At 31.3% G+C, this 14,667-nt stretch overlaps 1 protein-coding gene across 2 annotated transcripts; it reads left to right on the top strand.

Moving 5' to 3' along the window:
• The first annotated feature begins 10,914 nt into the window (after positions 1 to 10,914).
• Positions 10,915 to 12,963, top strand: LOC123691460 (fungal protease inhibitor-1-like). Of its 2 annotated transcripts, none has more exons than XM_045635862.1 (3): positions 10,915 to 11,044; positions 12,029 to 12,228; positions 12,703 to 12,963. In XM_045635862.1, the coding sequence occupies exons 2-3, from the start codon at positions 12,030 to 12,032 to the stop codon at positions 12,819 to 12,821; spliced, it is 318 nt and encodes a 105-aa protein (XP_045491818.1). In that variant the 5' UTR covers positions 10,915 to 11,044; position 12,029; the 3' UTR covers positions 12,822 to 12,963. The 2 variants fall into 2 exon arrangements, with proteins under 2 accessions (XP_045491818.1, XP_045491820.1); XM_045635864.1 differs by having other exon boundaries at positions 11,017 to 11,048.
• The last annotated feature ends 1,704 nt before the right edge of the window (positions 12,964 to 14,667 follow it).

The following is a 14,667-nucleotide window of genomic DNA, read 5'->3' on the forward strand; positions in this document are numbered from 1 at the left end:
CGCGGTTTCACCCCCGTGGCTCCACCCCTGTTGGTCGTAGCGCGATGATATGCGCGCGCGATAGCGCCTATAACCTTCCTCGATAAATGGGCTATCTAACACCGAAAGAATTTTCCAAATCGGACCAGTAGTTCCCGAGGTTAGCGCGTTCAAACAAACAAACAAACAAACTCTTCAGCTTTATAATATTAGTATAGATTACTAACACAACAAAGATAAATTTATAAACAGTTATAAAGTTTCACAAACAGGAATAAACACTCATTTCCTCCTGCTTCACATACATTTTATATGAATGTAAGGTACCTTTTATCAATCCAATACTATTGAGTTCGAAGCGTGGTTTCGAAGAGATAGTAGGTACATAAAGGCCGTTTAGAAAAGTCTGACTCACGTACCCCGTACATATTTAAAATAATGGTTGGAACGTGACATTTTCACTGAAGGTGTAAAACTTTAAAGTGTAATATATTTTAATTTATTATCTAGCATAATCTGATAATAATATATGATGTATATTTATAATTCAGACACGTTTTTCTTATAATAGAAATAATTTTAATAAATCAAATAAATTTTTATAATACACATTTTCGTTATTTAAGAAAAATAAATGGTTAACTGTGCTTATAAAATAGGTATGTAGATTTATTCTCGCAGTATCTAGTGTTCTACTGTGAAATTAGAATTTAGAATCTGATGATGTTGCTGGTACATAGAAAATAAATCTTACTAAAGAAGAAAGCTACATCCTTATTATTCATTTATGACTTACTGGCCCGATAATTCCGAAGAACCTACCGTGATTGACAGTTTAAATCGCCGTAAAGTTTCCGGAAAATTTCCAATCTTCTGTGCAATTTCCTTTAATTTCCATTAGGCAAAAACTTCCTAGTTACAAAGCTTTATAAAACTTAAAAAAAGTATTTCTTGTGTTATTGGCGTAGCCAATATAAATAAGGTTTCATTTTTTAAACTATAATGTTTAGGCATAATTTTAAATGATTACCTAGTGTATCATTTGCAACCATTGTGGATGACGTTCATTTCGATTACAATAATTTATTCATACAGTTAACAATTTTAATACCTTAATACCAAAAGTAAAGAGATATATTACATAGAAAGCTTGAAATCTGTAGGTACATTAAACTCTTAGAGCCACACAAAGGAAAATGGCGAGACTCAAAACGCATTAGGGCGAGACCTCACTAAGAAAACACTTGCGAGGAAAGACGAACTGCTATTGAATAGGAATTTTATACATTAAAGGGTTTACCCCAAGTCTATCCAATCCCACAACCATTATTAAGTTTATTTGTATCGATCATCTAACCTAGTTTCAATCTTCTATTTTATAGATTGTCAAATGGAAATGGTAGCGCAATTGAATTAAGTACTTAAATCACACAAGAAAAGTAAATGCTTATTATGAAAAATAGACAATCTACGAAGGGTAAAATACCACAACATTCAGTGCATCGTTTAATTGCCCTTTATACAAAGCTTTAACCTGAATTCTTCGCTCGTTCTGGATACAGCATTAGGCAAATATTTGCGGACAGTACCACTTAATTAATTTCATACACCCTTATTCCCTCTTCCAGCCACAACACGTGTCTAACGACAAAATCTAATCTTAATTTTTAAACGAGTAAAATGTTAATTTATGTGGGTGCTTTATTTTATACCTTTTTTACTTTTTAATTCTCTGTGAGATACGGCAGCAAATGGAATTAATTCTTGATGACTTAAAACGTCCTTTTCCTAATTTAATAACATCGCAACTCGCAAGTTTTTGTTGTCTATAGATAGGTGAATGTACAGAAATGAGAAACTATAAAGAAATAATATACCTCCTCTGGGTATAATAGGAATAGTCTCAAAAACTTCTTCACTTCTTCAGTCAGGGTTTCTCTTGATAGTGCTCTTTTTGTTGTTACTTGTTAGACCGAGTAAGTTCTTCTCTGAAGAATCATATATTTTTCTAACTAGATATCCTAGTCACTCCTCGTGCGTAGAAATGTGAACAATTCCTCCTTCTAAATCAAACACTCAAAGGACCTATTGTGCTTAGCCTAATCTACTTCTATATTTATTTAGTTCCATTAGTGTATAAAGGGGAAAATGTACTAAATAGTAGTGTAAGGTACAAAGGACTAAGTATTTAACTGATTGCTTTCCAGGAATTGCGTGAAGGACGAATTACAGCTTTAAGTTTCGATTTTGTTACAATTAAATTTGCAATAATAAAATTATCGTAATAAAATTATAAAAAGTAACAATTATATAATAAGTTTTTCCGAACAAAGATGTAACAAAGATGTATTAAACTATTAAGGAAATAGACTTCATATTTATTGCATCATTAATTATGCGTTTGAGATTAATTTAACGAAACTGTAAGGTTTTAAATAAAACAAAGCTTTGGAAGTAACTTCATATGCTCATTGCTATTCAATTAGCGCGTCGTATACAAAATTTCATTAGAAATCATATAAAAGTCCATTAGTGCGCAGCGGCTTCAGATGAAAATGCCAAAGGTTTCCATCCCTCACGTGCCTATGGAATGTAATTAATTGAGGTATATTTTTTATAGATAAATTATCGTTGCACAAATTTGTATACAAAAAAATATGCACTCTAGTACTTAATATTTGTACAACTTTGCATACCCTATAAAAATACTATAAAAATACTTAAAAATACAGGACAGTAAAGTATTTAATTATTCGGATATATCCTTGCGGTTTACTTATTTCGCGGTGATGATTCGATTAATATTATACCCGAGGTTTATTACGGCCGGTTTAGTCTGAGTAAGAAATGAGCTATATATTTTTCTTTAGGTAATAAAATTAAGTATGATCGTGTTCTTTAATGTGAAACATGAGTATGATCATTCGCTTTTTAATTAGGTATTATATTATAACATGATGTTTTTCTCTTTTCTTCTTCTTATCTTCTGTACCTATGTGTGTGTTAAATAAAGAATTAAAATAAATAAAAATAAATAAATAAATGATGATACCTATAACGCCGCCGAGATTTAACATAATTAACTTTTTCTCTAAAATCTAGATAACTTTATACGTAACAGTAAGTAAGAGGGTCAATTCGGGCTCAAAATACTCAAAGACCTTAAACACCGAGCCACCACAGTTTGTATACTATCTTCATTAATTACTATTTTGAAGTTTTTAAACCATTACCATTGTTCGTTATGTCTTTATCAATTAAAAATGGAATAGCTTCACGTTGGAAAGAACGAGCAAATTAATGCCTGCGGCAATAGATTGAATGCAATGTGGAACTGTGAACGCTTTTTACTATATATGTTAGTTATTATATATGTTAGTTTACAATACTTTTATACCAAATAGATATATTTGGTATAAAAGTATTGTAAACTAACATTACTTATTAATCCATTTCTGTATGGAAATATTAAAATACACGTTACACTGTCATGAGATATAATTATTCTGAGAATATTAATTACGCTTAGTACTTTTCCATTTAACGTTTATATTTTATGCCGTAGGTATCCATGACCCGGCGTACAGAATTGAATTATCACAAAAACAGAAGAATCGTGTTCCCTCATCCGTCTTGAAGAAGATGCATTACATTATTATTTGTTTTTATCTTTCAATGAATTTGGCGTGTTTTATTGCCTTCATTAAAAACTTACAAAATATTATTATTGTTTTATATTATGGAAGCTGTTGAAGCATGTTAATTATTGTTAAAATAATTAACAGCTTACGAAAAAAATTGTCGGTCGCATTAGGCACCTCAATCTTTTTTGGACGATTAGAAACATTGCCTTTTAATAATTTTAAAATAGAAAAACAAAATAGGGGCGAATAACACGCTAGGTAGAGATAAATATTATCCGTTTTCGTATACATTTTAATGACGAAATATCGGTTCCAGAGTGGAGTCGACACTCTAATAAATGTTAACGTTGACCTTTACTGACAACCTCAATTCTCGTTATACCTATTAGTTTATCTAATGAATCGCATTATGTTTCGAGTATCGAACTAATTTGGTTGGAAATTGGAAGGTACAAGTTTGTATACAAATAAATAAATTTTTATTTGACCTTTTGTATCTTGTACATATATTAATCTTTATTTATTTAAATATTTATAAATAAATAGGTAAATAAAATATTATAAAATTAAATTATAAATAAATTATTCTGAAATAAGTTTTTTAGGTTACACGAAAATCCGAAACTCAACCACTTCCTCATATAAAAGCTTCCTAATAGGTATCGAAGTTTGTAAACTCGACGAAAATTGTACTCGCTGTGGTCACGGCTCACGGTAATGAATATCTCTCGAGCATCCTGAGATGTTGTTGTTTGTGAATATTAATTTCCGAGGTATTGTTATGCTGTATCCTGTTTCACAAACTTTAATAGTAAATTACCAAAATTATATCTAAAAATAGAAATCTATAAATAATAAGTACAATGGCCTGTGCTGATAAATTCAGATACTCAAACGATTTTCTATATAAGCATTATGTATACTGGATCTTTCGTCGAATTAGTATTTGACACAATCACGAAAAAAAAACGGCTGATCGAATCTGAGTGTTTGGCTCAAATATTAGATTACAGTTTGAATTAACACCTATTTTTTCCTGGCTCTAACTTGTGTTGGAAATACATTTGGACATATTGGTGTTAGAGCTGGTACACACTTTATCACAAAATATAAGTATCAAGTATCAAGAACATCTATACATATAATAAAATCGTAGGAAAGTCAAAACTGTACATTGAATATTTTTTTAAAAGAATATCTGGGCCGTGATCTATAATCGATATAGAAGCCAAAAACATAGTTTTTAGAATTTTTGTCTGTTTGTCTGTTTGTCTGTTTGTCTGTTTGTCTGTATGTTTGTCCGAGCTAATCTCGAAAAGTACTGCATAGATTGACTTCAAATTTTGCATGAATATTACTAACAGGTCGGGTGAGGCTATAGGCTACATATTATTAAGCTATCATCTACGGGGGAGGAGCTGTGAACCTTTATTTTTCTTACATATTCCGTGTACTACGACAGCGTACAATCTAAAGACTCATGTTTAAATGTTGGTTTCGAGTAAGCCATGCTATTATCTAGCTTTACAAAATAAAAACTATGTCATTTACGTAATTTGGGCAGAGAAACAGTTTAATGAATTTAGTAGTATAAAGACAAATTAGAAACAGCGCCATCTATTAAATGTTATAAAAATCAAATCAATTTACACGTTAACTATTGGAAATTAATAATCAAATGACGCATATATAAATGTTGTTTGACAATATCTAGATTGACACTATAAAAATTATGCCATTTAAGTAACTTGGGAAGAGAAACGTAGCTTAAAGAATGTAAGTTGTATAATGTTAATTTTGTAACAGCGCCATCTATGAGATTTCGTAAAAATCAAATCAATTTACATGTTAACACTACTGAACACAATGTTAAAAATTAATAATTTAGATAGAAAGATATATTTCGTGTAAATAATAAACTACATTTTTTTTAAAGTGAGGGTACTTAGATGTTTATTATTTTAAGTAAAAATAGACACCATTATCTACAGTTAATCTAATGATTGTGTTCCAAAGAGTATAATAATATATTGTTGTGTTCATTAGTTACAATTTTTAAAATCTTCGTGTTTTATAAATTTACTAGCTTACCGCCCGGGGCTTCGTCCGCTTTGTCTAAAACCTAATAAATTATGTACTAAAACCTTCCTCTTGAATCAGTCTATCTATTAAAAAAACCGCATCAAAATCTGTTGCGAAGTTTTAAAGATTTAAGCATACAAAGGGACATAGGGACATAGGGACACAGAAAGCGACTTTTTTTATACTATGTAGTGATATTTATAAAGCAATTGAATGCCATAAAACCAAAAATATCAAATGCAATCTTCGTGTTTTGTGAATTTTCACCATCATGCGTTCCCACAAAAGGTAAGTTGTTACTTACAGGTATTTATTGAAATGAAATGAAATGAATGATTCTTTTATTATTTTGAGGTGCATTGGGAACATAAGTTTTTGATAAAATTTTATTTGTAAGTACTTAGCTTTTTTTATAGATTTACAGTTAACTTTTGATTTTTTTATTCAATGCTAATAAAATTATATCGCCTTTGGAAGACGATTTCTGCTGATATTTTTACTACACCACTTGAAAATTGATGATTTGATGATAAAGACAGTAGCAGCGAGGATTAAGTGGAAATTAGTAATCATCCGCTTCGTCAATTTTTGACTGAAGTTAATGTCCAACGTCCAATGGTTCAATCATTGGAAGTATCTCGGGAAATTTTGGAGGGTAATTTTCAGGAAGGAGAGGAGGGGCAGCCAACCACATATCAAACTACTACGTTTTAGTACCGAAAAAAATGTTATTGCCAAATGAAACGTAAATTTTGCACTCACAACTTTACAAGTAATGTTTTTATTTTGACTTTGCGGTTATCTGATTATAATATTAATCGTTATGGCTATCGACGTACCGACCGTACTGGGATCAGAGTAGGTACATGATATACAGTTCATCATCCAGGATTGCTTAGAGCATTTTCACACTGAAAAAGATGTTTTCTTTGAATCGTAGTTGCTTCATTTATTTATTTTTAATCATTTTAAATAATATGTTTTATATTTTAAAAATATATCATTTTCATTATTTAAGTAGATAAAATAAATTATGTTACGGTTTTATAAGAAAACACATTACATTTGTTAGGCGACGGTGATTTCTTCCAGGCAAAAGAAATCATCTTCAGGATGGAATCATCCTGGATCATCTTCAGAATCATCTTCTGAATCATCTTCAGAATCATCTTCAGAATCATCTTCTGAATCATCTTCAGAATCATCTTCAGAATCATCTTCTGAATCATCTTCAGGATGGAATCATCATCATGGATCCAGATGGGGGTCAAGTGACGCGGGCCACGTACCACAAACATGCTTAGTTTGTGGTATCGAGCGCGAAAGATAGTCATCGTGTTTTTAGTAAAGTTACTATGTAAACTAACGTAATTTAATACTTAGGTACATATTCTATAATGGTGTGCTCAAACTGTTAATCTACATTTAATTTAGATTATTATTTGATACTAAGTAATGTAGAATTTAAACCACATTCATGTTTTCTTCAGATTTTAAGATTTTCTTATCAGAGTGTTCAATTTTAATGTAGTTAAATTTTATAAGAGACAATAATTAAGAAAATTTTAAAATAAAGTGTCACGTATTTTTTTTAAACAACGAATGACGAAAAACGACCTAATCGCGGACGAAGTCGCGGGCAACAGCTAGTTACTAATAAATTACTACCTACGTCATTTTACCGGGATAATTCTCGGATAGGAGGAAAATTTAATAGCTCTGTCAACATTATTCTGTCAAGTTCAGTGACCCAAAATTATTATCAGTTACCAACTAATCAGGTCTATACTTAGGCTTATTACCATGGACCCAATTAATTTATTACTATATAATAGTTATGAGTTTTGTCGACTTCCAATATTATAACTTAAGAGATGTCCTTTAAAATGAAAATGAACTTTGATTCTTCTTCACTTCCAACAAAATCATACTAAAAATAAAAACGTATATAAATTTGTAGACTTTGAAGAAAATAGGTCGCAATTCTGCTGCTCGCAGGCGGCTGTATACGTATACGCTTATTAAGCATAGTTAATAGCAGCACATTGTTTCTTAGAGTTGCCAACGCCAGCTCTTGGATAAAACATACGTGACAATATTTTCAAGTAGAGAATAGCATTTAATAAATCTATTTTAAGTCTGCGATAAAAAGGAAAAATATGTACTACTAGCTTTCCGCCCTCGGCTTCGCCCGCGTTTTCAAAGAAAGCCCGTTCCCGTAGGATTTCCGGGATAAAACCTATCCTATGTCCTTTCTCGGGTATCAAAATATCTATACCAAATTTCATGCCAATTGGTTCAGTAGTAGTTAAAGCGTGATTGAGTAACAGACAGACAGACAGAGTTACATTCGCATTTATAATATTAGTATGGATTTAGTTAAAATATACTTGAAGTAATGAAGTAAAGAAGTATTGACTTACTAGTTCAGGATACATCGCCCATTTTTGCAAGTGACTACTATCAAGCTGATTTTCCGTTTGTAGCTTTATTTTGATGAGACACCGAATAATTTCGTGTACAAAACTCTCGATTGTGGTAGCTAACAGAGATAACAAGGATAAAATTTTTTGATTTGATGGTTCTCAAATATTTATTACGCAATTTGTAGGACAATATTATGTCTGTTGAATTATATAAACATTAACTAAGTGAAAACAAAAAAATCAGCTTGTTAGTAATCATTTATGATGACCTCGTTATCGATACACTTTGGAAAGGGGGACTCTTTGAACAAACCATAGATTTTGTAGGACAAATATTTTTTCGAATAATTTAGGTAATTATCTTGAGATTGAACAAAAAAAAATTAATTCAGTTAGTAATAAATATTTGAGAACCATCAAATCAAAAATTTTTATCCTTGTTATCTCTGTTAGCTACCACAATCGAGACTTTCGTACACGAAATTATTGGGCGTCTCATCAAAATAAAGCTACAAACGGAAAATTAGCTTGATAGTAGTCACTTGCAAAAATGGGCGATGTATCCTGAACTATACACAATTTAAAATAAAGCGTATTTTATGAAGATGATAATATAATATATCCAGTGAAGATATTGTGTTTTAGAAGTTAAAACAAATTCAGTTGTATATTACAGGTACACTGCTACAGTCTACACGTGCTACGCACTGCGCTACGGCTGCATTTAGGCATATTCACCTTTCGTAGGCCAAGACATAGCCTGCTTTTTATTTAATTGACATCTTTATTTTACACCTTTTCTTTTTTTTACTTTAGTTTTCTCTTTTTTGCTTGGTCAGACGTATTTCACTATATCGAGAGGAATCATTATGTTACACTATTTCTTTTAAAAATTATTACTAATGGATTTTATAAACAAATTAAAAGTTATAAGATTCCTATTCCATTACGTGTTTTGCTTTTGTAAAACAAACTATGCAGACTAATTAAAATAATAGCTTTTACTCGGCTCTAACGTAACATTGCAATACTTTGAATGGCTGTAGATTTGAATAAACATGACGTTCATTCAAATGGGCTAATGAAGAACTATTCGTCCAGTTGTAATTAAATTGCCTAATGAATAATGAAAATTTGTTCCTGTAGAAATAAACGAACAGATACATATCTATAAAACCAACAACATACTACAATGCTTTTCATAAAAATAACATTTATGTAATGCAATGGCCATAATATTATGAAGGTTTTTTTTTTTTTTTTTTTTTTAATATTTAAGCGGGCAAGCGAGCAGGCGGGTCACCTGATGGAAAGTGAAGCCCGCCGCCCATTGGCATTCGCGTTGTCAGGGGCACCGCGAATGTGTTGCCGGCCTTTAAGATGTTTATATGCCCTTTTTTTGAAGATTTCCTTGTCGAAGACGCTTGGAAACACCTCAGATGGTAGTTCGTTCCACAACGATGTTGTTCTTGGCAAAAAATGCCGGGTGAATCGCACTGTACTAGATCGCCATGCATCCAGATGATGAGGATGATACTTAAGTTTGAGACGGGATGTGCGGTTGTGGAAACCGGCAGCTGGAATCAGGTCGAAGAGTTCCTCGGAACATTCCCCATTATAGATTTTATAGAAAACACAGAGAGACGAGACGTCTCTCCGCAGCGACAAAGGATCAAGCGATTTGGCAATCTCGGTGTCGTCAATGATGCGGATTGCTCGACGCTGAACGCGGTCTAATGGTAGGAGCTGGTATTGGGGTGCTCCGGCCCAGAGGTGCGAGCAGTACTCCATATACACATATCCAGGTACACCAAAAATCAATTAAGACTTCGGATTATTATTAGTCGATGTCGAGTCTTGGGGTTATAAATGACTAGCTGCTCCGCGCGGTTTCACCCCCGTGGCTCCACCCCTGTTGGTCGTAGCGTGATGAAATATAGCCTTCCTCGATAAATGGGCTATCTAACACCGAAAGATTTTTTCAAATCGGACCAGTAGTTCCCGAGATTAGCGCGTTCAAACAAACAAACAAACAAACAAACAAACAAACTCTTCAGCTTTATAATATTAGTATAGATATATTTAGAAAAAACACTCACCAATTATTGTGATCCGAAAAAGTGAAATAATTTAAAGCAAACAAAAGGCTTTTTCAAAATGACATAATATGACTCTATTTGAATAATATGTACATAATATTATACAAATTACAACCTTAACATATTTTATACACACTTCATATAACAAATTTACTTCACATTAGTCAACATAGGTCGCTAATGGTATTCTAAATAACATAGCCATAGTAAGTTTTAATTTACTGTCGTAGTGCAAAGTAATGGTGGGTGAGGCGGGGAAAGTTTGTTGTTGGTGGAGCTAGTTCCGATTCATAAAATACCTACTGCAAAATGCAAGAAGGAAAAGTTTGCATATTTGTCGGGGTAATTCAATTAAAACTTATCTATCCCTTATAATTTATGGTAAACTAATTTTTTCACTTGCTTTTTATATCATAAAGTAAGAAGAAATTAATTACCTTACTTTATACATAATACCTTTACATTAATTAAAATAAATAGAAATAATAAAGTTGAAAATGTTACATAATAAAGATAAATTAAAAAAAAAAAGATACATTCACGTCAATAATAATTAATAGATAACCGAGATTATCATTTCGCGCTAAGCGCTAATTATGACTATCTGAGTTTTACCGAAACAAAATTTATGGAATTGTTAAGTTATAAACAATAACAGCTACTTCTAGAGAAATTCGAGATAATGTATTCTCGATATCTTAATAAAGAGTAAACATGAATCGGGGTTATCACAAGTTCGTCTTATATTACATAAACGGATTTGCTTCCTCACATTCATTTTTACATCTCAAGTGCAAGAGACACCTTTGATCAAGTAAGTAAATTTTAATTAATAAATACACAAAATATGCTAATATTATAATACATTAATTGATTTTATTTATAACAGGATATATTGTATAGAGATTTATTTTATTTTATAGGTAATTGATAGTTATTTAATAAAGTAATGACACTATAAAAAAATTACGACAATTAATAATTTATACATATTTACAGTTTTACCGTGTGTGCATCACTTAATTATAATAAACAACGTACGGTGATATAAATGGTCTTCGTTGTAGATAATCTTGTGAAAGTCCATCTGAAATGTAAGCTTTTCAGTAATCGCAAGATCTTTCAGCACATCTGCTATTCCGCGCACGACCGTAATTCATTGTCGCTTAATACCAAAGCTCGCAAGGCTTAGCTGTTTTTTTCTCTCATGACACATCGAAACCAATATTAATCGATTCCGTTCGTTTGGACGCGATCAGCGTGAAATATGATTGTAATAAGAGATGGAACGATGAAAAACTCGCTTATATCGTGGCCATTTTGACCGCATTCATCCGTAAGAGCGAAGTTTTTGGGACAATAATTCATACAAAATTTTAAATGTTGGATTTAAATGTTTATATTTTTAAGAAAAATGACGAAAGGGACAAATGAGGCTGATTTTAAACAATGAATCTCAACTACTCTACGCAGCAGAACATTTATAATTTCCATATAGGATTAATCAGATTGATGTAATTTATAATGAAATTTGTAATCGAAAAGATATCATAAAGATGTAAGCAATTTTTATTTTAAATTTATTTAATTCAGACTCGGTGACGGGTTAAGACGGGATAAAAATACTGACTTTAACGGCATTTCCAGATCCACCTCAAATTATATCATACTGAACGCATATTATGAAAGAATATAATCAGACTCTATATCATATCTATCTCTATACTAAGAGAGAACACAACTCAACTCTAGTCTCTAATGAATGCACATCACATTTTAAAGAGTTACTCATTTTCAGAATGAAAGCAACACTCGTGCTGGTTGTTCTGGCGTGCGCCATGACCTTCGTATACGGAGACCTCGTGTGCGGTTCCTCCTACTGCAAGGAGCACCCTTGCACAAACAAAATTAGCGATAAGAGCTGCAAAACTCCGTCGACCTACCGCGCCAACCACGCTGGCAAATGCGCTTGCTGCCCGGCTTGTGTGACCTTTTTGTGTATGTATTGATTTTTAAATATACCATTTTATTGCATATCACCATTCTAAAAAGCTATTCACTCGTATTATAATTATTAAACACATAAAGATAAGAAAATGTTCGGACAATACCTACGAAAATAATTATCACAAACTTTTGAATGCTAATAATAAATTACGAAACTTTATCTCACTGTAACCAAGGAAAAAAGTTGTTTAGTTAATATTAAGTATAGATTCTATACTCATTTTAAAAGCACTTTATAACCGAGGACGATTTTAAGATTTTGAGAAATACATTTTATACTTATGTTTAGAATTGCGTGAAATAAAGTCTATAAAGCTCTTAACAGCTTATTGATATTTTAGAATATAACCGTAGTCCCATAGTTATCCCATAGTCCCATTTATTTATTTTCCATTCCAATACTTAGCTGTGTAAAAATAATATTCTATATTAAACGCACATTAATAACGTTTTATATGATTTCAGCGGAAGGCGCGGCGTGTAAGACCTACAGCAAGGAGTTGGGAGAAACCCCCTCAGCTGTGTGTCGCGAACCCCTCAAGTGCCTTAAAGGAGTTTGCACCAAAGTTGCACCTAGACGTTAAATCTTTGATAGCTGATATTACCTAAACACGAAATCAAAGTCCAAGACTACAATATACATTATACCTAAATAAAAACTACACACATTCAAATGCTATAACCGAAAAATATTAATATTTAATAATTAAAATATTTTACATAAAATTGTCTACATTTATTATCATAATTTTCCTATACTTTTGTTACCCTCAAAATTACTAATTCGAATGAGTAGGTAGGTATTTAATTTATGAGGGAAGTTTAGTCATTTCGTACGTCAGATAAAATTTGTATCTAATTTTTATTGAACTGTAGATACCTTATAAATAAATTATATTATATAAATTATAAATAATATAATTAAACCCTTACCTTAATAAATTACTTGTTTATAATAGATCAATGAAATGTATTCACTGGAGTGTTAAATTGTAAATATCTAAAACGGAAGGCTGTTCACATTCTTTAAAGTATTGAATTTCCTATAAGGTATGCGGATAACTTAATTAAAATAAAACTAAAGTGAAATTTCAATCTGTTACTAGGACTATTAACTTTTTATCTAATAATAATTAATAAAAATCATATTGATATCCCTACAATTAGATTTTTTCCATTGTTATGTTGACAAATGTAATTTTATAGTTCCACTATCTATATATTTTTGTTAAATAGATAGTGGAATTATAAGAGTACTCAGGAGTTAAATAAATTACGAAATTAATTAAATTAATATGTTCATGCACGAAGAAATCAATTAACAACGTTGAACTGTAAACCGATTTGGTAATTAATTTTCCACGCGCGTAATTCAATGTCTAACTCAATTATGTGCTCGTATAGACCACAAGAACTATCCTCCCTTCTGAAATGAATAGAAGTTACTGAACCCTGAACTATGAGAGGCTTTGAACAACCATATTGACTTGACGACGTCGAGCTGGTCGATAGTAATTTATGCTAAATCACAGTCTAGATTTCTAATATCGATTTCAGAGTAAAGCGCATGTTGACATAGCGCTGCACGCTGTAAGTTAAGTGTGTCTATGAAAGCACTTTATACACCGAGAATGATTAAATATTCGTTTATAATTATTTCCACGTAAGTAAATCTATTCAAACAGTCATCAAAATAAATATGTATAGATATCTACTATGACTTCAAAATGGAGTATAGAGAAGTTAGAAGCACTATATGATCCGTAACATGCGTGCTTTATTATACCACAGAATAATAACTACCTTGTAGCTAGCTCCGTATAAAAAAAAATCTAATTGCACTTAGCTAACCCATCTAAACGCCTTTCTTGTAGGTCCTCCTTATCACTCAGCGGAATAAAAATAATCTATTATCAAACATACAAGAAAAAAAATTGAATAATAATTGGCCAATCTTTTTACCCCTGGAGCAGCTGACACTGTTACACGAGAATTTTATTATAGAAGAGGAGGATTATGTGTCATATATACAAGTACAATTTATAGGTACTTTATATTACAATTTACTCAGATAGATACATATAAACTTAGATTCATATAAATATGTTATATAATTTATTTTCTTCAAAAATATTTGAATTAGTTCTATCGTCATAAATTTTTAAATCTTCTTGGTGATGACTGATGAAGGATAGATACATACTTGATACATATTTATCAACTTTAGGAACATTTTACAATACTGTATTTTTTCCTGTTAATTCGGATTAAACTTCATTAACAAATAACAATAAGGTATTTACAAAATTTATTTATTCTGAGAGCTCTGTGTTTCAGTGTTCTTTTGCACTTGAATGAATTACAGCAATAGAAACATCTGGCATGTTTCTGTTCCATTTCTTTGCAAACAGCAAATAAAATACAGTCCGT

Source organism: Colias croceus, chromosome 4, assembly GCF_905220415.1.
Source record: "Colias croceus chromosome 4, ilColCroc2.1".
NCBI classification, from domain to species: domain Eukaryota; kingdom Metazoa; phylum Arthropoda; class Insecta; order Lepidoptera; family Pieridae; genus Colias; species Colias croceus.

Excerpts from the sequence above, each read along its gene's own strand:
- LOC123691460 (XM_045635862.1), top strand. The coding sequence starts at position 12,030 with ATGAAAGCAACACTCGTGCTGGTTGTTCTGGCGTGCGCCATGACCTTC. Across the intron at positions 12,229-12,702 it reads GGCTTGTGTGACCTTTTTGT|CGGAAGGCGCGGCGTGTAAG; the intron begins GTATGTATTGAT and ends ATATGATTTCAG.